Source organism: Patiria miniata, unplaced genomic scaffold, assembly GCF_015706575.1.
Source record: "Patiria miniata isolate m_02_andy unplaced genomic scaffold, ASM1570657v1 HiC_scaffold_18, whole genome shotgun sequence".
NCBI classification, from domain to species: domain Eukaryota; kingdom Metazoa; phylum Echinodermata; class Asteroidea; order Valvatida; family Asterinidae; genus Patiria; species Patiria miniata.
Genome location: NW_024037056.1, coordinates 8,928,049 through 8,950,897, shown reverse-complemented (window position 1 = coordinate 8,950,897; position 22,849 = coordinate 8,928,049). Strand labels below are relative to the sequence as shown.

Here is a 22,849-nt window from a genome sequence, read left to right as displayed (position 1 = left end):
CTGAAACCAACATGGCGGCCTACACAGTACCAGAAAGTTTTGTTATCCCTGAATGCGAAAACTCCGAAGCCATGAAGAATGGTTTTAAGTGTGCCTATTGATTTTGTTCGTCTTCCAAAAGTAGAAGAGTGTTTAGCTCCGATAGCCCACTATTGAAATGACGCAGTCAATAGTAATTCAAGGTAAAAAAAAAATACATATTCTAGCTGGTAAAGTTTGTACTACAGGCATGACAGGGCAGGGGGTACAGTTTTGCATGCATGATGCAGTGATGCCTGGCGCGCGGCGGGACGATTGACGTTGTTGTGCCCATTCTTGAAAATCACGCATTCTCGAGAATGGGTATGCACATTCTTGAGAATGTGCAACTGGATCCTTGCTCAATCTTGGCAAAAAATAACTCTTCCAGATTGAGCGCACATTCTTGAGAATGCGCGACAAGATAACGGTCTTGTCCATGCCGAGCACCGGCTGCGCTTGGCAAGTCTAGCTGAATCCTCGTTCACTGATTCTTAATAATTATACTGTTGCAACGCAAGGCGCTGAAAAGTAGAGTGGATATGAAAAGTATACGCGTGTTGGGGGAGGGGACCGGGGGAAAAAATAAGAATAAATAAGAAAGAATTCAGATTTTTGGGATAATAAATTAAAAGGGGGGGGGGGACGTAAGAATGAAGAATGTGAAGAATGAGAATGAATACTGCGACATCCCATAGTGCTAATGCTATTTCCCATTTAAATTGCCACCAATTTATTGTTCACACCCCACCATAACGTCGCAGAGCTGGATTCTATCTAGTCAAAAGAGCAATTTTGGCAGCTTCTGGACATCGTTTTTTTTTTCGTGGCACGCATATGATACATACAGGGACTTGTACTTGTCTAGCCTAAACAAAGCACTTCCCAGACTAGTTCCCAGTCCTCCGTTATTACAAAACTTCCCATAAGTAGGCAGGAAAAAGCAATAATAACAGGTTTAATATGATTCAAATTATCGTAGTTATACGAGTACAGAAGCATAGAACATTTTCTTTCCTCTTTATATGAATTGTTTCCCTTTTAACCGCTATACAATTCATTTAACATAATTATGTCGTGCAATGTTTGTTAAGATTGGGCAAAATTCATAAATTGTGCACGTGATATTCCCACCCAATCTTAAGAATGAGCGCTCATTCTTAAGAACGCGTGCTCGTTCTTAAGAATGGGCGCTCATTCTTAAGAATGCGCGCCCATTCTCGAGAATGCGTGATTTTCAAGAATGGGCACAACAACGTCATTATCATAATTATAGAAATGCCGTGTGATGTGACAATCATGTACATGTATTTGGAAAGAATGTTGCAGCCTGATGCCACTTTTTTTATAGGCCTATTATATGATCCCAATAATATCAGTCATTGCAAAAATGTTGAAAAGACATGAATCATTGATTATTGAATACGAGACTGAGAAATAAATTTCCAATTTTGTTACCTAGAATTACTTCATGTACTTGGAAAATGTTTTTCTCTATATTAACCTCTACCGCTCAAGTCAAGTGGCATCTGGATACTTGACTATATTCTTTCCTTTATTTTGCCTGATGAATTGCGTCATCTTTTACATGTTTTGTATTCTTTTTCCCTTTCTTTTATGTTCTGCGAAGTTGGACAGTGTGGAAATCAGGTAATGGAACACCAGTTCATTAATTTATCAGTTCTTACAATTATCCCACGAGTGATGGATGAGTGCAAGTGAACACGGAACAATGTTGCCCTGCATACCACAAGGCCCATGAGTGCAAGTGGGATAAAGAATTTATGTTCAAGGAAACTCAACTCACAATCAGTCCGAGTAACTTGGACCCAACTTATCGCCTTTTTTAACATTTGGACATGGTCTGGCTTACTATCGCCAGACCATGTCCAAATGTTAAAAAAGGCGATAACTTGGGTCCAAGTTACTCGGACTAACTCACAATAGGGTGTTCAGGTTAAAATTCCTTTTCAAATTAAATATCAAAAAACTTAGGCCTAATTAAAAACTTAATGAAATGTCCTCACCCCCAGGTGGGTCATTCATAAATCTCTCAGTCAATATCAAGTTTGCTTCATTAGTATTATCCTTGTGTTCAGAAGGAGATTATAATATCAGTTGTGGTCTTTTAACTTCAGAGCATTTGTCATTATAAAAACCAAAAACCCCATGAAATAATTTATTTTTTTATCCCTTAACCTCCTAGTACCAGGTGTTGATGATTAAATGTAAATGAATTTCTATTATTGAATTTTCCCATTCTTAATTTTTGAAAAAGTGTTATTAAGAGGCATTTGAAATCTTGTTATGAATGTCATTTTAGCTCAAGAGAATGCACATTGTATTGTAAATGCGAAAGAAGGCTTTGTGATGACAAAATATTTGAATTTGAGGCATATATCTCATAAAAGATCATAAATGCCCCATTCAATTTTCAAATATTGTCTGATGGCAAAGAAGCAATTTATTTTATATGGTTCCAATAAAGCTTTTATCTTTATACCCCTTTACAACCTGTTCGCAGATCGGATGTCGTTTCTGGGATTTGGCTTTGAGGGAGCATGCAGCTCACAACAAGAAGGGTGTTTATGATGATTCACTCAGCAGTTTTTTCCTCAATGTTGATTCAAGGTACACAGTGCAGTTATGTTTTCTGGTAAATACATTGTAGCAATCCCAGTCAGAGACTCTGAAACCATCTTTTGTTTACTTATCCTATTTCAAAGGTCTAGTTGAAAGGCAACGAACCTAATGACTTACCATTCCCGAGCAAAGACGAAAAATCCCTGTTGTTTACATCGGATGTGGTGGACATTTTGTGGCATATAAGCATACACGTACAGTTTGTACATATTTCAAGTTGTCTCACTGCAATGAACTGTACACACTGTGTCATGTATGTATGTCACATAACACAAACAGCACCAATACACAAACGTTGTTTCTTACACATCCGTGAAATGCGAATCGCTGTGCAACAGGACTCACAACTACTTGTAGCACTCACATGCAGCTCAATTTTTTTGGACAAAATTGTGACCCCCGAAATTCGTTCTTGCATGGGTCTCACAGGAATAACACAAAAACGCCCAGTTTTTAAAGGATGGTTGTGTGTTATCCTACTATTAAATGCTCTTTCCAATTAATATAATTTGTTTCCTAATGCATTCCAGGCAGTAATGTCCCTTTAATCTTCCTATAACAGTATAATATGCAAACTATGTACATTCTGTGCCGAGTTGTCTTTACAGTCAAAATTCAACAAGTGACTGTTTTCAACAGTTAAGAATTCCCAGCCCACATAAAGCAGGATTGACTGGCTGGGATGGTTTAAGTAACTTGATACAGCTTTGACTCCCGGTGAGAGATAAAACAGCTGTGACCACAACTTGCCTGCTTTGTCTGTTGACCCAGTTTGACTAGTCACAGTGTTTGCTTTACATATGATCTGACTGCTGGTGACTAGCTACATGTAAGTTGTTAAAAGTATAGCAGGGGAAGTGGAAGTGATTGAATTTTGACTGTCTGTGACTGTTTAAATAGCAAGAGGGTTAATTTGTGAAGTTTTTATGAATGGCAATAAATAACAGAATTTCGGATTCCAGGCTGTTCTACATGTACATGTAGGTACTTTCCAATGCAGAGCTCTGCATGTACATGTATCTTTGAACTGCTTTTTTTTACCATGGTTACAGGGACATACATGAGAAGACCACTTGTGCATTCATTGGGGGCCGTATCATAAGTCCGAAGCCTCATAGGTCCGACGCCTCATAAGTCCGAAATTTCGGACTTATGAGGTGTCGGACTTATGAGGCATAAAATGTATTTATTCCGCCTCATAGGTCCGACGCCTCATAAGTCCGACGCCTCATAATTCCGACAACGGAAAAACGAGGCGTTTAATTTGTCGGACTTACGAAGCGTCAGAGCTATGAGGCGTCGGACCTATGAGGCGTCGGACTTATGAGGCGTCAGACCTAAGAGGTGTCGGACTTATGGGCCTTTATTTGGTTAGGGGATGCGATTCTGTCGGACCTATGAGGCGTCAGACCTATGAGGCGTCGGACTTAAGAGCGGACCCCATTCATTGTTACTGATTTAAAGATACAGTTAGATATCTTTTGCAGCTATCCAAAAAGTAACTGACGCAATTATTGTTGAAAAACATACTTGGTTGAAAGATAGTAAAAGGACTTAACTCCCTGTGAAATTATTCTTTCTGGCATGCCGTCATTTTGAAGAAATCAACGAAAGAAGGCCTTTCCAACGGTTCGCTTAAGACACACTGTTGGAAATTTCCACTAGTTGCTTTTAATTTTTATTCGGCTTAGCGCGCGCAAGCTTTGGCACGATGCACACGTGTGCGCGGTTGCTATAATTTGTTGGATCAGTGCACGACATCGCGTAGCTGCAATTGGCTCAGTGAGAACGTGTCTTGGACGCTCAGGCCCAATTCAAAACATGATTCAGCAACTTTTGAACTCAAGATCCTCGAGAATGTTGTTTTTCTCAGAATATACAGCTGAAAATTCATCAGGTTAGTTGTTCAGCACCCTTCTTTAGATTTTTAGCACTTTCGTTGCTTCAAACGAACAAAATGCAGAAATTACAAATGATGGACTATATCTTTAAAATAACAAAAAACATCTGAAGGATGGATGTCATTGTTCATATAACAATGTTCCATTTGAAGTTAATTCTTAAATCTTGTATTTTGTTTTCCTTGAAGATACGAAAACCCACTTAGTATCGGTGTTGGCGATGGAAAAAGCAAGGTTCGTTCCCTCAAAGCCAGGGTAAGTCATCATAAGGACAAAATTTCATAAGTGCAACATTCGCTGATGGATAGAAAAATTTGAAAACAAATTACATCAGTAAAGATACCATGTTAATGCACGTTTTTGTCTAACTTCTCGTCTCATTATGCCTGAGTTAACATGTACATTTCCCAAGAGACCTACGTGTATGCAGCTTATTGGCCATCATAATGTACTGTGTGCACAGTACATGTAGAAGTAGGCCAATCAGTACAGCACAATTGTTGAGGCACATAGCTGCAATGATTTTTCAAGGCTTTAATTAAGGGAGCTTCCTATCCTTTGATAGGTGTATACAGGGCGAGTCAAAAAAAAGGATACCCAAATGTCGGGACCATTGTTTTAGTGAAGCTCTGCACATGTAGCACTTTCAAAATCTAGGATATGAAAGCCCAATTCCTAAGCTTTCTTTTAGTACAAGAATCATTCACATCACTCATGGACTTTTTTAAGTTACAGAGTTTTAAACACAACCACCGTTTTAAAGTTCTGTCCACGGATCACAAAAAAGGTGTGCGTTCTTTCAGCAAAACGAAAACAATTCACACACATCCTTATGTGATTTGTTTTCTTTTTGCTGAAAGAACACTGAACTTTTTTGTGATCCATGGACAGTACAGAACCTTAAAACTGGGGTTGTGTTTAAAATTCCGTAACTTGAAAAGTACATGAGTGATTTGAATGATTCTTGTACTAAAAGAAAGCTTATGAATTGGGCTTTCATGTCCTAGATTTTGAGAGTGCTACATGCAGAACTTCACTAAAACAATGGTCCCGACATTTGGATTTTGTTTTTGTTTTTTTACTCACCCTGTATATCTGTACATGTACATGCATGATACAGTGTGTGGCGTGAAGTTATGTCTTCAGTGTAATGGATTCACCCTTTACATGTTTTTGTCAGGCAGTCTTGGTTGACATGGAGGAGGGCGTGGTCAATGAATTATTGAAGGGGTCTGTTGGGGAGTTGTTTGACCATAGACAACTCATCACTGATGTCTCTGGCTGTGGAAATAACTGGTAAGATATCAACATGTTGAAAGTCAAAACTTTCAGTCAAGATCTGTCTTTTGGTTAAAGCTATAGTCCATCATTTGCAGCCATCCAAAAAGTAACTGGCGTAACTTTTGTTGAAAAACATACTCGGTTGAAAGATAGTAAGTGGACTAAACTCCCTGTGAAATTATTCTTTCTGGCAAGCTGTCATTTTGAAGTAATCAACGAAAGAAGGCCTTTCCAACGGTGCGTCTGAAGACGCTGCGCACCGTAGGAAATTTAAATAAGTAGTTCGTTTTGTTATTCGGCGAAGCGCGCGCAAGCATTGGCCCGATGCACACGCGCGCGGTTGCTATAATTCGTCGGATCAGTGCGCGACATCGCATGTAGCTGCAATTCAAAACAATTCAAAACATGATTTAGCAACTTTTGATTTGAAATGGAGATCCTAGAATGCTGTTTTTCTCGGAATATACAGCTGAAGCTGAGCTGAAACTTCATCAGGTTAGTTGTTCAGTACCCTTCATTAGATTTTGAGCACTTTTGTTGCTTCAAACAAACAAAATGCACAAATTACAAATAACGGACTATATCTTTAAATAATCTGTATTTGTTTTATGATGCTCCCTCTCTGGCTGACAAATTCAGCTACATTGTACGCCAGCACAGCAGTCAAAATCAATCAAGTGGCTGTTTTTAACAGTCAGGAATTCCCCTGTTAATTCGATATACCCATACTCTGACTGGAGGTGATTGATATGCCAGCTGTACCTACCAGTTAGCCCTTTTGTCGGTTGATGGAATTTGACTAGTCACAGTGTTTACATGATTGTGATCTGACTGGTTTTGTTTTACTAGTCTGTGTACAAATGCATGGCAGGGGAAGTGCAAGAAATGTTTTGACTGTCTGTGACTGATCAAACGGTGGGAGGGTTATGATTGATTCACAATAATGTGCACCACTAAGACAGTGCACCACGGTCATAAAATAATGCTACTTTACTTTATTGGTTGACAACATGGAGACACTGCTGAAATGAAACTTGTGTAAAAGGAAAATCATTTTGTGCATGGAATAGCACTTCACACACACAAAAGTTGCCCCTATCTTCTGTATTAAACCAACTTTACAAATTACTCAGTAACTTTTCAGACAATGAAAAAGAAAGGTTTCGAATGTCAGTACGTAAACTTCAGAATGAAAACCAGGCTACATGGAAAAACAAAACAGACTTCACATTAACACCTATGTCTGTTTTACATACTTAGAGTGGACATTCCTTTTTTTTTGTGTAGTTAAGAAAAACCAGTGACAAAAATAATTTTACTCAAACTGTGAAAACTCTTTCAACCCACATGTTTTTTTCTATGATTCCATTTAGCGTTTCTCTTCATTTTGCCATGGATAAACCTAACCCCAAAATGCCTCTAAACCTGTTTTCCAGAAAGGGGGGAAACCTTGTGTGGACATGGGCAAGTCCACACAACGTCGCTGCTACCTGGTTTATGTGGACATCTTTTGTTCGGAAGTCCACACAGTGAATGTTATGCGTTTTGCGCAAGCTGCAGTTTTCACCATACATGCCATACCTGTAATTGTATAAAGCTCATTGTACACACATGTATCTTGCTGCATTGATGCACCGGAGTGGTACAATGCACATGTAGTATTCTCGCGCCTTTATGTACAATCTGAACAGCAACTTCCAATATTTGGTTGGGATTCTTTAACGGATACCCGGCTACCCTTTTTTTTTAACCGGGCACCCGGTTCTCATACTACCCGAAAATGCACACCCCTACTACAATTAGTGGATCATTGCATTGTGAACATGGTGAATTTCTCCTGTGTTGGTTTGTGTTTTCTGGATTCACTGTTGGATGATGATATCCTGATGATAATGTAAATGATGACGTAATCATGATATCTATGTTCCATATGTTATTGCTAATTCATAAATACCTCAAACAGTTTAGCCATTCCTATTGGTTGAGAGCCTGTCACGTGGCCGGTCTTAAACGGATGATAAAGACATGGCTAGCTGGTCTTAAACACTTTTCCAGTGTCACATAAAATGTGGACTCCTAAAAATCCAGTGCCTCTGGTTGAACGTTCACAGTCCTCATGTAGGCATGCGCAACACTACCAGTGAGTCAGAATTGTATAGTTCGGGTAATTATCAGCACCCAGACTCTAAGCGGTCTTAAACAGAGTGATTTAAACCTCTCAAGCACACATTTATTCCCTTATTAAATGTTTAATAAATTCTCAAACCTGTTATGTGTTTTTGTGATTTGTAGGGAAAAAGTTGTATCCTTTCTGAGTAATCCCTGTTTGCTATTTCGCAAGTTTGCAGCATTGCTAATGTTGCTAGCATCGTGACTTTTACCTTGATCCCTGCATGGCATGTGGGTTTATGGCTTCTGACTAGCACCCCTTGATCAAAGACATTGACAACGCAGGGCTGGATAGCTCAGTGGGTAGAGCACCGGAACAGTAATCCGGAGGTCGCAGGTTCAAACCCCGCTCCAGTCAACCTCTTTGCTCAGCTTTGTAAAAATTGCTGACACATAGTTGCTAATTTCTTCATAAAATGCTCCGGATAATTAACAGTAATGTCCTTTTTGTTGAATTTTGCAGGGCAGTTGGCAATAAGATGTATGGTGTTCAGTACAGAGACCAGATATCGGAGTGTGTACGCCATGCAGCTGAGCAGTGTGACTGCTTACAGTGTTTCTTCATAACTCACTCCATGGGTGGAGGTAAGACACGGAGATCGCACTGAACCTAAAATGTGGTCTGACTGTATTTATGGCATATAGTGAATGATGATAATGACCTTCACATTAGTAGAGGGCAAACCCATTGATTGAAACAACATTAATAAATACCTTGGAGAGTTGATGGTTTCTGATTGGTCGAGACTCGATCACGTGGCCGGGCATTAACGGTGATAATGGACCGGCTTCAAAGATCAAGCGAATAAATGGCCCCTGAACCAGCATTGATCTAGCCCCGTTCAGCCCCATGCAAGCCAATGATTGGTCAAAATATAGTAACAGTCCTGCGGTAGCTTTTAATAATTGAGCACTGCACATGCGCTCAACCCCCATCGCGTGAGACTGATGCACGCGTACGCAACACAGTTGCTAGGGATGCGTGCGTGCGCGCGCGTACAGAAGTTTTGAAACGACATCGTACAGCAGTGCAGTATATACTGAGGATGTTTTTGACGAAAGCGTAGATCTACGATTTATTTTCTTTGAACACTTCACCCACCGACATATTTACCTTTTCTAAACCAAGCATCTTTGTAATTCCGGACACAAGGAATGTGTAAACGAGATTTCAGCTTCCTCCATCAGGTAAAGATATGAAAACATTGTTGTAATTTGTTTCGCTACGGCAGCAGTTTCTGTTGAGTTTACGTCGTTATAGCTGTTAAGCTAAAATATGGCCCATGAACATGAACACAAAAAAGTCTGGAAATATCGCCGAAAGAAAGTCACAAAATTGGAGCATTTTAACTGTTTATTTCGTTATAAAGGTATTTATTAATGGGAATAACAGTGTGAGGATCCGGTCTTCACTGCATGATAATGACCGGGTGTGGGGGTGACCGCTGTTAATGGAACTCGACTTCGTCTCGGTCCATTAACAGCGGTCACCCCCACACTCGGTCATTATCACGCAGTGAAGACCGGCTCCTCACACTGTTATTCCCTTATTAGATGCATACTGGAATTTCAAGAATTTTTTTAGATTGCCATTGTTATAGGACTCGAGTCCAGGACTTGGACTCGAGTCCATGTCAAGTTGCAATTTTAGTGACACAGACTCATCTCGAGTCACATTGGCAAAAGACTCCGACTCAAGACTTAACCTCCACCATCATGAGTTGGACTTGACGCTGATGACTTGACTTGACGCTGACTGGATGCAACTCACATATTGTTTTTACCAAAAAAAATTCTTTTATAAACATAATTCCAACGTTTATATTCAGAAAGTAACTTTAAATCAACTTAAAAATACCATTATTGTATGCACCCCTCCCTATTTCCCATGACAGCACATCACTTACAAATCGCTTACATTTTATGTGTGTCTATGCACATCCATTTTGTTCAAGGCAAAGGGATACACATTGAATCAAATGACACATGACTCAGACTCAGAGTCCATCCAAGTGAATTGAGACTCGGATCCAAGTGATTTAAAGGGAATGTACAACATTTGCTTTTGCTGGAATTTTCAGAAACAAATGGATTTGGAGGATTAGTATGTTGGAGAAAATATTGTTAAACTAACTTGTTTCACGTTTTGGCTTGTAGATGCTGGAAAAACCAAGAAAACCTATCATGTTCTTGTAGTCTGGCTCCCTGACCCCACTTAAGATGAAACGGAGCATTTAATTTACTTTGGGGAATTGTAAGGTCAGAGAATCAGTCTAGCAGGCTTGTACCCCTAGGTGTGTAATCAATTGCAAAGAAAAGTCAGAATAACTAAATATGAACAATTAGGAACAGTTGTTGGAAAAATGCCGGTTTTCTCCAACGCTGGTCGGCCGACCAGCATTGGAAAAATACAGGTTTTCTTCAAAATGTCAGCACACCAGGAGCCACGATTTTAAAGGATGCTTTAGAATGTCAGTCTCTAACAATTCGGTAAGGTATTTCGTGATAATTTGATCATTTCGTTTTTTGATGTTTGCAAATGTTGTATCTTCCCTTTAAGACATGTACCCGGACTTTCTTTTATAAAGATCATATCACTTAAATGCCGTACTTTCTTTGAAATATTCATATCACGTATATTAGGTACTTTATTGAAGAAAAAAGCAGACCCCAGAGTATTCTTCCCAGAACAAAACAAATCTGAATTGAACAATACATGTATATTGAAATTCCCTTTTTCTTTATTCTGTTTAGGCACAGGATCTGGTGTGGGTACATCAATTCTGAAATTACTCCAAGACGAATATCCTGATGTGTATAGGTAATGAACTGATTTGTATACCTCATACATATTCATGATCTAGTATCCAAGTTTCATTGGCCACATAATTGCTGATGCTAAGTGCTAACGGAGCATCTCCAGAGCTGCTTGATAAAACGTTCCAGAAAAGCCACAGTCTTTTGTAATATTGGAACAGATTCCTCTGATGAACACCCATTGATGCAATGTTGGCAGTTTCTGACTACCTCAGGCCAAATTAAGAAAATTAATATCGTGCTATAATTTCCTTAGTATTTTCTTATTTGCCCAATATTTTGTCAACTGAAATGTCACTTATGCTCATTATAAACTCCAATAATCAAACATCTCTGCTGAAAACATCGCAGTTGGGTTTGAAATGGATGTTGTGGAGGTTTACAATTTTTTATGGAATTTTCACTGTAGGTTTGTCACACCAGTGTACCCTTCAGTTGACGATGACGTCATCACGTCACCCTACAATAGCGTACTAGCCATGCAGCAGCTCACAGAGTATGCTGATTGTGTGCTACCTGTGGAAAACCAGGTCAGTTTAGGTGGAATAGTAGTGTAAGTCGCAGTACAAGAACGCTGCTACACAATGATCTGTACATGAACAGTGCAAATGCTGAGTTGGACTTGCATGATTGAATCAAGTTTTCCTGTTTCCGTTAGGCCAAAAAAAAAAATAAGTCAGCGCGCGCGTCGATTTTAATCATGCGCGTCAATCTTTTTTTTTCCAAAATGTTCCGCGGTAGCTCCAACAGCGCCCTCTATTGCCGCACCTCCTCAATTTTGTTTTACCAAAGAGCACCAAGGAATGGGAAATTGCACCAAGGCAAATGATCGAGAGCACCAAGGCAAATTATGGAGGACACCAATGTACATGAGGACACCAAAAAAGCAAAATAGTGCCCACCTTGTCTGCACAATCCAAGCTTGAAAAAAAAAAAAAAAAGCCGCGTCAATTCCGGAACTTTGGTCTGACCAGAGACCGAATTTTTTTTTTTTTTTTGGCCTTAAAGGTATACATTAATCTGAAGATTGCCGAAATGTCGCACCTTGAATTGTTTACTGACCATTTTTTTCAAGTGTCTAGTCACGAGGAATCTATAATGTCTTACACTTTAAAACAGAGCAAATGTTGGAAACTTTCTCTTTTTTTTTTTTTTTTGGCTGTGCCTATAGCTGTCTATCAAATGTGATGCGATCAAGCTAAGCGAGTCATTTGTCGACCCTGGTCAATTATTTTCTTTTTGCAGATTTGAAAAGAGCACAATCTCAGCATTACTGCTGTGAAAACTGCATGCTGGTACCATCTTTAGTTCAAAAATTATGGAAGTCTGAACACCAAGAGATGTGATGAAGTGATGTGGTGAAGCGGCCCTATTTTGGCCTGTATCTCCAAATGAAAATTCCCGACAAACGACTCATTTAGCTTGATCGCATCACAAATTCTGAGCCAAAGGACTCATTGTCGGACAAGCACTGCGTGTAATGCATATCTAGCATCAGTTCACTGTTGGAAATCGAGTCCCACCATAGTGACATCATGTGTGTTTGAAACATTTCAAAGAGAAATATGTGACATGAATACAAACATGACACTCCAACAGCTTTATGTAAAATTTTGTATCCTGAGGAAATAACATTTTTCTCAAATGACAGGTTTCTCTCAAATGACGTCACTTCCTACAGATTGCCTCGGCATCGGCATTTTGGGCGTCAAATGTTCGTGGCGCGCATCGGCTGCAACATATTTCCAAAAAATTTCAAGCAACACAAGTTGGTGTTTAGAACATTTGGCACACAGAGATGAAACTTTTCCGATTTTAATCGGAAATCCGACTTTTTGAATTTCCCAACGAAATTTCCGATTTTCTTACAATGTGTCCCACAAAATTTGATTTTATAACTATTTGTTCACAACATGTCATTTTATTTCAATCATGATGTCGAAGAAAAGTCGATGAAAAGTCGATGGAAATGGCACGTTGAAATCATCGCGAACGTAGTTTTAATCGATGTTTCACCAGTCGTTATTGGAGTGTTTCAACGGTAAAAACACAGGCCATCACACTGATCGGAGCCTTTTCCGGCTGGACAAAAGGTTAAACATTGACAGGTGACATGGAAAAAATCACTGTGTCGCACGTGCGTGCATCTATGTACAAAGATGATATGCAATGGTACCAGCGTACGTACCACACTGTACCGTCCGCTAGCACATGACCGGTCGGGAACGGGTAGCCTCGTGAACGATCCAGTGGATAAAATCATTATGTTGTGCGATTTTCGGAGGTTTCAGATTTAGTTGTACAAAATGCAATGCTTTAAAAATCATGATGATTATCTCGAGGATAATGAAGAGAGCATTAGCGAAACATTTCACTGGCATTTGTTGGAAGAGAAAGACGATAATGCCTGATTTTCCCCACGTACAAATGCAAGTGGAGTAGTGTAGTTTGTTCAGCCATTTTCCTATGAAGATGGCGTCTTATGAGAGAGATCTATATTCTACTTTTTAATAATCTTTCCAGCTATTATTGTTTTGTGGGAAATGCATTGTAGAGCCCGAACCTGTTTTCTTAAATTTACATTCAACTCTACATTTTCAAGGCTCTTTCAGATATCTGTGAGAAAATCAACCAGGCGCTGCCGCCAGAAAAAACAGGAAAGAAAACCTATGGAGCAACAGGGCAGGCAAAGGCCGGCACTACCATCTCAGGATCAGGGAAACAAGGAGGCAAAGAGAAACCGTTTGATCAAATGAATAACATCGTGGCCAACCTGCTGCTCAATCTAACATCGTAAGTAATCAGTTTTATCTTTCAATATGAGAGATTCACAATAAAGGAAAGCTGCCATTGGAGGTGCAATTCACACTTCACCCACAATTAAATCATTAGCATAAGTAAGGGGGCATATGCTCCTCATACCCCCCCCCCCCTTATTGCCCCAAATTCTCCCCCCCTAAAAAAAATAATTAAACCAAATCAATGCCAGTGCCACCGCCCCCCAACAGCCCATGAGTTCAACATGACACGAGAGTTAAAATTTATTTGGACATGTTGCCAAATAATATTCACATAACCCTTTCATTACCACATTGTTTATTGACTTGGCTCTCCCCATGACCAAATTGTTTGCTCAGTCATGCGGAAATCACTAGAGCGTGAAACACACGACCACAAGTCCAAAACTCACTGTTTTCAACCCAGATTTTCACTACCAAGGAGTGATTTAAATCATAGGTGTTGTGTGTAAAGTTTGTTCCTTGGACCTTACTTTTTTATGTGATGTAGAAATGAAGTCCATACGTGCAAATATAAGAAAGTTATGCCTTTTTCTTCATTTGGTCCCATTTGTCAAACTGCAAGCCATTTCTCCACATGACCAAATGGCACTCCATACCTCAATTTGTGGGTGGATACTTCTGAAGCACTTTTCTCATTTTTTTGTAATGGTAACTATGAATAAACTACACCATTAGAACGATCCAAAAACTCTCTTTCAGCTAGTATATGGTTGATGTATGGGCGGCCAAACATATCAGCATGCCGACTTTCTGAAAAGTAGTAAATAATCTGTGTTGAGGGTGTTCGGTGTGTGGTTTCCTGGTCGACTAAAGTCGCCCATGGGAATCAGCAGGGGGGTAGTTCTTGTCGACAAAAGTCGCCCATGGTAAGGAAAGGGTTAATTGGTGACCAGGACTAACAATCGGAAAGTTTTTAATTTGCTTTTATGTATGCATTTAAAGGGTTTTTTTTGTTGGAATCACATTTCTGTGATAATTGATGTGCCTTCTGAACCCATTAAACCTAATCATGCCAGACTCAACACAGTGCATTAGGTGGAAAAGTCTGGTGCACTTTGATGCATTCAGCCACCGACACCAGTGCATAAACGGCCGCTTCTGAGACAATGACAGCTGTAAGTCCCATAGAGCAATGCCTCAGTTGTATCCTGCTGCGTGCGGTGACCTCAGACTCTGAGGAAGTTTGGCCTTGAAACTTTTTGCCTGAAGGATCTTGCTACTCTGGGCAGGCTTGTCACTTAGGGAGCGTCTCATAAGTCGGAACGCTCGGGACGTTCTCATTGGAACGGCGTGTTCCCGGACTGGAAGGCTCTGGCCTTCCATTGGGAACGGGGGACCGTTCCATTGGAATGGCACAATCCCTTTGCGAGAACGGTCCAACGGAACGGCCGGGAATACACGTTCTATTGCATGTTCCAGGGGAACGCTCCCAGCATATCACGTATACGATGGCCCAGTTTACACGTAGAATATTTGCCCATATTGCGTCAGGAAAAATGGCGTCCCGATCTCCGGGCCCCGGCAACCCGTGCGTCACTGAACGGTAGGCTTTTCTTGTTTTTGAGGATATATATGTAATATTTGGGCGTGACTGTGAAATTCCTATGAAGGTTTGGGTAAATAGTTCAAGACAAGTTACGAGTGAACGTTGATGGAATCCTGGTAATCAGATGTAATTGTAGTTTCTGTAGTGAAATTTCAGTAGCCCCGACCTCACATTACATGCAATCGCTACGGTGATTGTGTACTCACGTTAAATTATGTTGGTGCAAGAACAATAGTTTTAATACCTGTACCATTTTATACTTTTACTAACTAAAAATAGAAACCGATAAAAGCGGAGCTTACCATTGACGATGCACACCTTGTCAGAAAATCTAGCGTTTGAATAAACACTGACTCCGAGTCCTGCAGTTACGCAAAGATGTACGTACGTATACCAGACCGCGAATCCCCGGCCGTGCAGCGTTCCGCCGGGAACACGGTGTTCCCTCCCCGTTCTAGCTGGACCGCAGCTCGGTGCGTTCCATTCAATGTGCGGAACGCATTGGGAACACGGCACGTTCCCGTTGGAATGCCTGGCGTTCCGACGGAAGGTTCCACTGGACCGCGAACGCTCCCGACTTATGAGACACTCCCTCACACAAATGCTTACTGTTGCTGCGTTTGGCAGGGTTTCTAGCCAACATAACCTGGAGGGTTAGCTTTAATGTGTGTGTGGTATTGCATGTTAACAATGAAAGATGGTTACCTGTAGCACAATATAATGCAGGAATTTGAATGTAAATTCGGAAGTGACCTCGAAGGCAAACCTTCAGCAGTGCACTGTATCATGAATTCCTCCAGTTGTTTCACCATACTACGCTGCTCAAAACACTACTTGTATCTTGATAGTAAGATAGTTGGCAGTTCCAACAATTCTTTTAAAGCCCGAGTCCATCATTTGCAGCTATCCAAACAAGTAACTGGCTTAAGTTGAAAAACATACTGGTTGAAAGATAGTAAGGGGACTAAACTCCCTGTGAAATCATTCTTTCTGGCAAGCTCTCATTTTGAAGAAATCAACGAAAGAAGGCATTTTAACGGTGCGTCTTAAGAAGCACCGTAGGAAAATTTAAATTAGTAATTCGTTTTGTTATTCGGCGCAGCGCGCACAAGCATTGGAACGACGCACAGGCGCACGCTGTTGCTTTAATTCGTCAGATCAGTGCGCGACATCGCGTAAAGCTGCAATTCAAAACAATTCGAAATATGATTTAGCAACTTTTGATTTGAAATTGAGATCCTAGAATGCTGTCTTTCTCGGAATATAAAGCTGAAGCTGAGCTGAAACTTCATCAAGTAAGTTGTTCAGTATCCTTCATTAGATTTTGAACACTTTTGTTGCTTCAAACGAACAAAATGCACTAATTACAAATGATGGACTATATCTTTAAACAGTTCCTACGTGTATCAATCAGATCCTAAAACCGTTTAATCGCTAAACATGAAACGATAGTAAGACTGTAAGATGGAAACATTGATTTTTCTCCTGACAGGTCATCAAGATTTGAGGGTAGCCTGAACATAGATTTGAATGAGATCAGCACCAATCTGGTTCCCTTTCCCAAGATACACTACCTACTTGCTAGTCAGACACCTCTCTACTCACTCCTAGACCTCAATCTTCCACCAAGAAGGTAACAGCAACAGTAGCTACAATGAGTTGCTCTCCCTGCACTACTTTTGAGTTTCACCCCAACAACTTTTAAATTGGTCTTTTTCTAACATACAAAAGTTATTCACTTTTGAATGAGAAATCAAACGAAAAATCCTCTCATTTTATATGGATTGATTGTCAAATTTAGAACAGGTGGATTTTTTGTGCATTATTATGCAAATGGAAAATTGGTTAGGAGACAAACATCAGAGAGGGAGAGCAACACAGGGAAGGCAATGGTATTGACCTATTGCCTTTTGCGAGATAGCCACGCCCCTTAGACAACCCTATGGAATTTTGTATGTTAAGTTTTGTTTGTCTCAGATTTTGTGCATTCCGCGCCCATTCGTATATCATATAATTGGACGGTGTTGACCTGATTCTACTGCGATAGGTTAAGTGTAGTTCAATCTTCAATCGATTTTTATTTGAACATGATGAAGGGAAAGTCTTTGTTACTCTGTGATACGCACAAGTAGACACTTTGTTCTTTTATTGCCACTGAATTTAAAAAACAAATTTACCCTCAATGAGGAAACACTGTGTAAGGAGTCTTTAAGGAATAATGGTGTGTCCTTGAGCAAGACACTTTGCAATGATTGCTCCTTTATCTGAACACAAGGGGTGTCAAATTCTTCTTAAGATCTGTGGTTTATTGCAGCCTTTTCCATTACATCTCTTAAATTAAACACTATGTAAATATTATCATTAAATAAAACTGTAAGCTGTTATATGCCTCGAAATGACCTGACTAAAAAAAAGAAAGTTGAGATCAGTTATCAGAAAGTGAAAAAAAATCACTTCGTGTTTATGTTTCAGGTTGGACCAGATGTTCACGGATGCTTTTTCTAGAGACTACCAGCTGATAAAGGCAGATCCTAAGAACTCCATGTACCTTGCCTGTGCTCTCATGTGCAGAGGGAACGTCCACATCTCAGACATCAGGAGAAATATTGATAGGTCAGCACTACATGATTTCAGGAAACATATTGAAATCAGTTCAAACACCACTTGAATGCAATGTGCTGTAAATGTATTGCCATTGCCCAGTAAAAGTTCAACTCGCCACAAATGCCCAAAGTTAAACTTTCATTATGAAGGGGGATGAGCAAGCACAAGAGTGTTGATTTTCTAAAGAATAAAATTGTCTGAATGATAAAATAATGTCATGAATGTGGTGTGGTGCTTATGTAGCATTTTTCTACCTAAAGTTTCAACGCACTTCACAATAATTGTCCCTGTTTATCAGGCCATCGGACCGTTTTTCTGCAGCAGCTCGAGATTTGCGTAATCTGGTCTTGACCTTCACAGGTACTCCATATATAAACCTGGTTGGAGAGAGGCAATTGTAGCAAAGTGTCTTGCCCAAGAACACAAGCACCATGTTTGCCATCAGGGTTCGAACCCACGTACCACGGCACATGAGTCAAACACTGTAACCATTGGAGCACAGCAGTTAAAGTTTTGGGTCAATAAAGGTGGGCCCAGAACTGTATACCCTAACAACCATGACTTGGGGGGGGGGGGGCCTGTGATTGTTGTACCTGAGTGTATGGTTGTACAGAGTTGACCTCTGAGTGACGTCACGACTATTCTAGCGAATACATGTACTGATCTTTGTCTTCAATGATTCATTTGCCCGCAAGGTTGCGTCCATCTCTGAATTTCATATATTGGAATACGGACGGCTGGAAGACTGGTTTGTGTTCGGTTCCTCCAGTGGGGCAGCCTTACTCTCTCTTAGCTGTGGCTAACAATACGTGTGTGAGACACACATTCAGTGACCTGAGAGACCGATTCAATCGACTCTACAAGAGAAAGGTAGACAGTACTTCAAGTGTTGTAGTCCAATCACAATTCACATCAAATTATAGGCCGTCTCAATTCATATCCGGGATGAGTGAGTCAAGCAACTACTTGACTAACCAACACTGATAACTTCATTGGGCATGTTGGGGGAAAATTGCAGGGAAGTTGTTCAGAAGCCTGCATTTTTTTTCCCCAAATACAGTGTCCGGAAATTGTCCCGAACTCGTCACAGATATGAATTGACACAGGCCCTGGCTTAACTTGCAACTCAAGACTGACAACTTGTGATTGACTTCTAAGAACTATCTATCTATGGACCTGTAAAAAAATGTTCACAATGTGTCAAGTTGTGTTTGCATACCCTGTCCGCAGTTTGTGTAACTATAAATTAAAAGTAAACTACCAAAAACAGGTATTATACAGGCATGCAACATTCCAGCTGATAAGGACATTTTTTGGTAGTTAGTTTTGTTTTACTTTTTTAAAGTGTGAAAGAAAACTGAAAAACACTACAAAAGTTGTGTGTGATTGGCAATTTTCTCTTGTTTCAACTTCAAAGTTGCATGCTGGAAGCCTGGAACAGCCATTAAAAACCCCGAGCTGGGAGAGCATTGACCTAAAATGCCTGCACCCGATTTCATCCAACTCTTTGTAACTTACGATGCATCGCAGCGATGCGACACGTATCTCTACGATCAGCGCGGCTGCGACGCGTCCTGCGATCCATTTCACAAAACACGTCGTAAGTGCGACTCGTCGTAGGTGTATTTATAGCACAACTCGGTGACTGTTTTATGCATAGAGTCAGTGTACAGTAAATAGTCATGTGATATTCAACAAAGAGTCGTCGGATCTTAGCTCGAAATTTGTTGAAACGTAAAACAAAATGGTGGCCGTGTGATGCAATTTTGAAGGAAAACAACCTCTCAGTGGACTGTATAGCTGCTTTGAAATTTCAACTGCAATATTCCAGTCTAATTCATAATTATTCAATTAATTTTCTATTTACAACTTTACACACATTGCCTTGGTATTATTATCTCGTTTTTGTCATGTTTATGGCACTAAACTGGCTTAGAAAGGGACTCTTTGTATTTTGCGATGACCACTAGTCACGTCGTAGCTTGCGACGTGTTTTAAGCCGTTGTAAAGGAACTTACGACGCGTTTAACACATCGCAACTTTCGTGAAATGGATGATACGACTTGTCGCAGCGCTTCGTGAAATCGGGTGCTGGTTCATTTGAAACGTTACTTTGTTCTTTAGTGTATAGGACATATTGAATAGCAATTCAACATTTGAACAACAAAAATTAGGGTTGGTGGGTGGGTCAAAACAATTTCGGAAAAAAAAAATCGAAATTTCAAAACACTGAACATTTTGAATGGAACCAGAGTCATAGCTTACCACTATTGACATAATGACTGAGGCAGTTGCTGCACCCATGCTGTTCAGCACATTTTTATTTCCTCAAATAGTTTTATCTCAATGAAGGTTTGTATAGATGGAAAAGAACTGTATATTTATTTTTTTTTACATCTTCCAACCTCTCAAACTATTCCATTTCAAGTTGCTTTTGTGCCCATAACAAACCAATGATACGCCTGAAATATTGTCAGGCTGCAACTAATTTGAAATGAAGTAATTACTCCAGATCCTAACTGGCCTGATATTTTGGCTCAGTGTCTCATTTTCAAATGAATTACTTTTGTATCGGTAGAAAAATAGCAACTGTAAAAGATGATCTTTTCGGGGGTTGAAACTGGAAAATAGCGTAAGACCATTGGTTGACTAGCATTAGATATGTGAGCTGTTAATGTTTTACTTTTCAAGTAGAAAAAGTTGTCAATTGATGGTCAAAGTTTAACACGAAACGTCTCAGTCCCATCTCCCATGTTGCTCTTACAATACGCACAGCTGTAGTAACTAGTCCCAAATAGTGGACTAGACTTGTCAAACAATAGCCAATGAGCACTTGTGAAGTTATGAGTTATCCATGTTATTTTAACCGTAGGTTGCTCGCAAAGTTGTGCTGTGTTTAGGTTCGTGTGTTTATTGAATGGTGCACAGAAAGCATTGAAAATGAAAATGATGGTCGCATTAATGTGTGAGTACATGTACATTGCAAGAACCCTTGATGTGCAATTATTTACCACAGTAGCAGGGCATTCACTTTGTTTCATTATATATCTTTCTCAAGGCTCACCTACATCACTATACCAACGTGGAAGGCATGGATATGACAATGTTCTCAGAGAGCTTAGAATCACTGACATCACTGATCAGCGAATATCAACAACTAGAGAAGGCTAAGCCAGCAAGTATTCCAAGATTACAGATTGCTGTATGAGTTGAGAATTAAACGGGTAAAGAACAAGGAGTTGATCTGCTAAGGAAACCAGGATTGCTGATTGCTGTATGACTTGTGCATTGCATCCAGAAAGCTGCAGTCGAGTACATTTATCTGAGTACAAAGTACTGCCAAGGACCACTCGCATCCGAGTCCTGTGACCCCTAAGAATGAGTTCAGGTACCCCAGTCCAAGTACCTGGACCTTCAAGTGCCGAGTCCGAGTTCTTTGGCAAGTACAAGTACTTTATGGAGTACTAAAAATTACAAAACCAATTAAAATCTCAAGTAATAATTCACACAAGTCCTTATAATCAAGTACGGGTACCTTGATGAGTGAGTATGGTATCGAATATTCAAGTCCAAGTACTTTGAGTTCTGTGAATGCGAGTGCCAATTATTTTGATATTTGAGTGCAAATACAAGTATTCTCAATTAGTACTCGAGTATGAGTGTTGAGTACGTGTACTACAACACAGGAAAGCTGATTTGCCAAGTACAGTCGAGTCTCGTTATAACAAACTCGTTCGGACCTAGCCAAATTGTTTGTTGTATCAGAATTTTGTATTAAGAGGAACATCAGTCCCATTTATTGTGCACATAAATGCTCAGTCGGGACCAAGGCTTTATGTTTGTTATAACTAAAATTTTGTATTAACAGAGTTTGTACTAACGAGAGTCGACTGTACATGTTTGTTTTTCAAGATTGCTGTAGGCTCCAAGTAGTGTGTTTTGTTGCTTGCCAACACCCTAGAGCAGCAGATCCAAAGATTGAAGGTTAGGCCAAAAAAAAAAAGTCTCCGGTTTCTGGTATGCGCGCGCGTCGCTGTAGCCATGCGCGTCGGCAAAATGAGAAAGTTTTTTTTCAATGAAAGATGATGTCTCAAAACCGCCAAACTCACTGGTTTGACTGGAATCCTGCTGCTGCATAATTTTAACGTGTTTTTAGATTGGGGTATGGTCGAGAATAAGCTTTATGTGGCCTATCTGGACTGCCATATATTTGCACTAAGTTTAGTCAGGCACCATTTGCAGTCATCAGCACACATATGAAGCAAAAAAATCAGTTTAAAAAAAAAAAAAAGCCGCACCACTTTTTGGGCAAGCTCCATACCAGAAACCGGAGACTTTTTTTTGGGCCTTAATTGCAGATCATTATCAAAAGTGGTATAGTTGGCAAACATCAACAAGTGCTGCATGCTGACGGAGTACTAGCAGATGTCATCTTGGATGCGTACTATGTTCAACCAAAATGGGCTTGGATCTCACTAAGACCCTCCATCGTCTGATTTCATGAAGCGAGAGATGGAAACTGAATTCAGGACATTTTACACGTATTCAAAAGTACTTTTCATTCATTTCAACCTGCTGCATCAGAGTCATCCTATATTAGGGGATGAAATTTTCCTGAATTAACCCTAACTCCCTAGGGGGTGTGTAAAATTGTATTGAAATTGGAGGATTCAGGACTGTTAGGGCTATGGTACTAAATCAACAGAAACCTCGACTGGTGTTTTTTTTTTTTTTTTTTTATTATGGGAAAGAATGTAGTATCCAGACGCCTCTTCAACATTTGTGTACAAAGTCTATTGAGAGTCAAGAAAATTTTCTTAGTATTTCCTTACAAACTTGGAAATGTTTCTCAGTCCCAGATTCATGTCTTTTCAACATTTTTGCAATGACTGACCTTTATTGAGATGATATACATGTATGAAGGAAAAAAGTGGCGTCAGGATGCAACATTCTTTCCTTTTTATGGACTCTATGCTCAAGTACCCCCAACAAATGGTTACAAAGGGAGAGTTTGAGGGGGACCACTAGGGGGAACCAAAGGGGTCATGCCATAAATTTGGGGTGGAATG

The 22,849-nt window shown here is 40.0% G+C and overlaps 1 protein-coding gene and 1 non-coding gene across 3 annotated transcripts; both read left to right on the top strand.

Annotated features, from left to right (window-relative positions):
* The first annotated feature begins 26 nt into the window (after window positions 1–26).
* Window positions 27–21,196, top strand: LOC119724520 (tubulin epsilon chain-like). Of its 2 annotated transcripts, XM_038195609.1 has the most exons (13): window positions 27–182; window positions 1,649–1,668; window positions 2,543–2,649; window positions 4,751–4,817; window positions 5,743–5,858; window positions 8,476–8,597; window positions 10,767–10,833; window positions 11,239–11,359; window positions 13,432–13,622; window positions 16,669–16,809; window positions 17,649–17,789; window positions 18,476–18,650; window positions 20,839–21,196. In XM_038195609.1, exons 1-13 carry the CDS (start codon window positions 158–160, stop codon window positions 20,986–20,988), a joined length of 1,443 nt encoding a protein of 480 aa, XP_038051537.1. In that variant the 5' UTR covers window positions 27–157; the 3' UTR covers window positions 20,989–21,196. The 2 variants fall into 2 exon arrangements, with proteins under 2 accessions (XP_038051537.1, XP_038051538.1); XM_038195610.1 differs by lacking the exons at window positions 27–182; window positions 1,649–1,668; window positions 2,543–2,649 and having other exon boundaries at window positions 4,745–4,817; window positions 5,747–5,858.
* On the top strand, window positions 8,298–8,370 carry Trnat-agu. The gene has a single exon. It is a non-coding gene; the product is annotated as a tRNA-Thr (tRNA).
* Window positions 21,197–22,849: the final 1,653 nt, after the last annotated feature.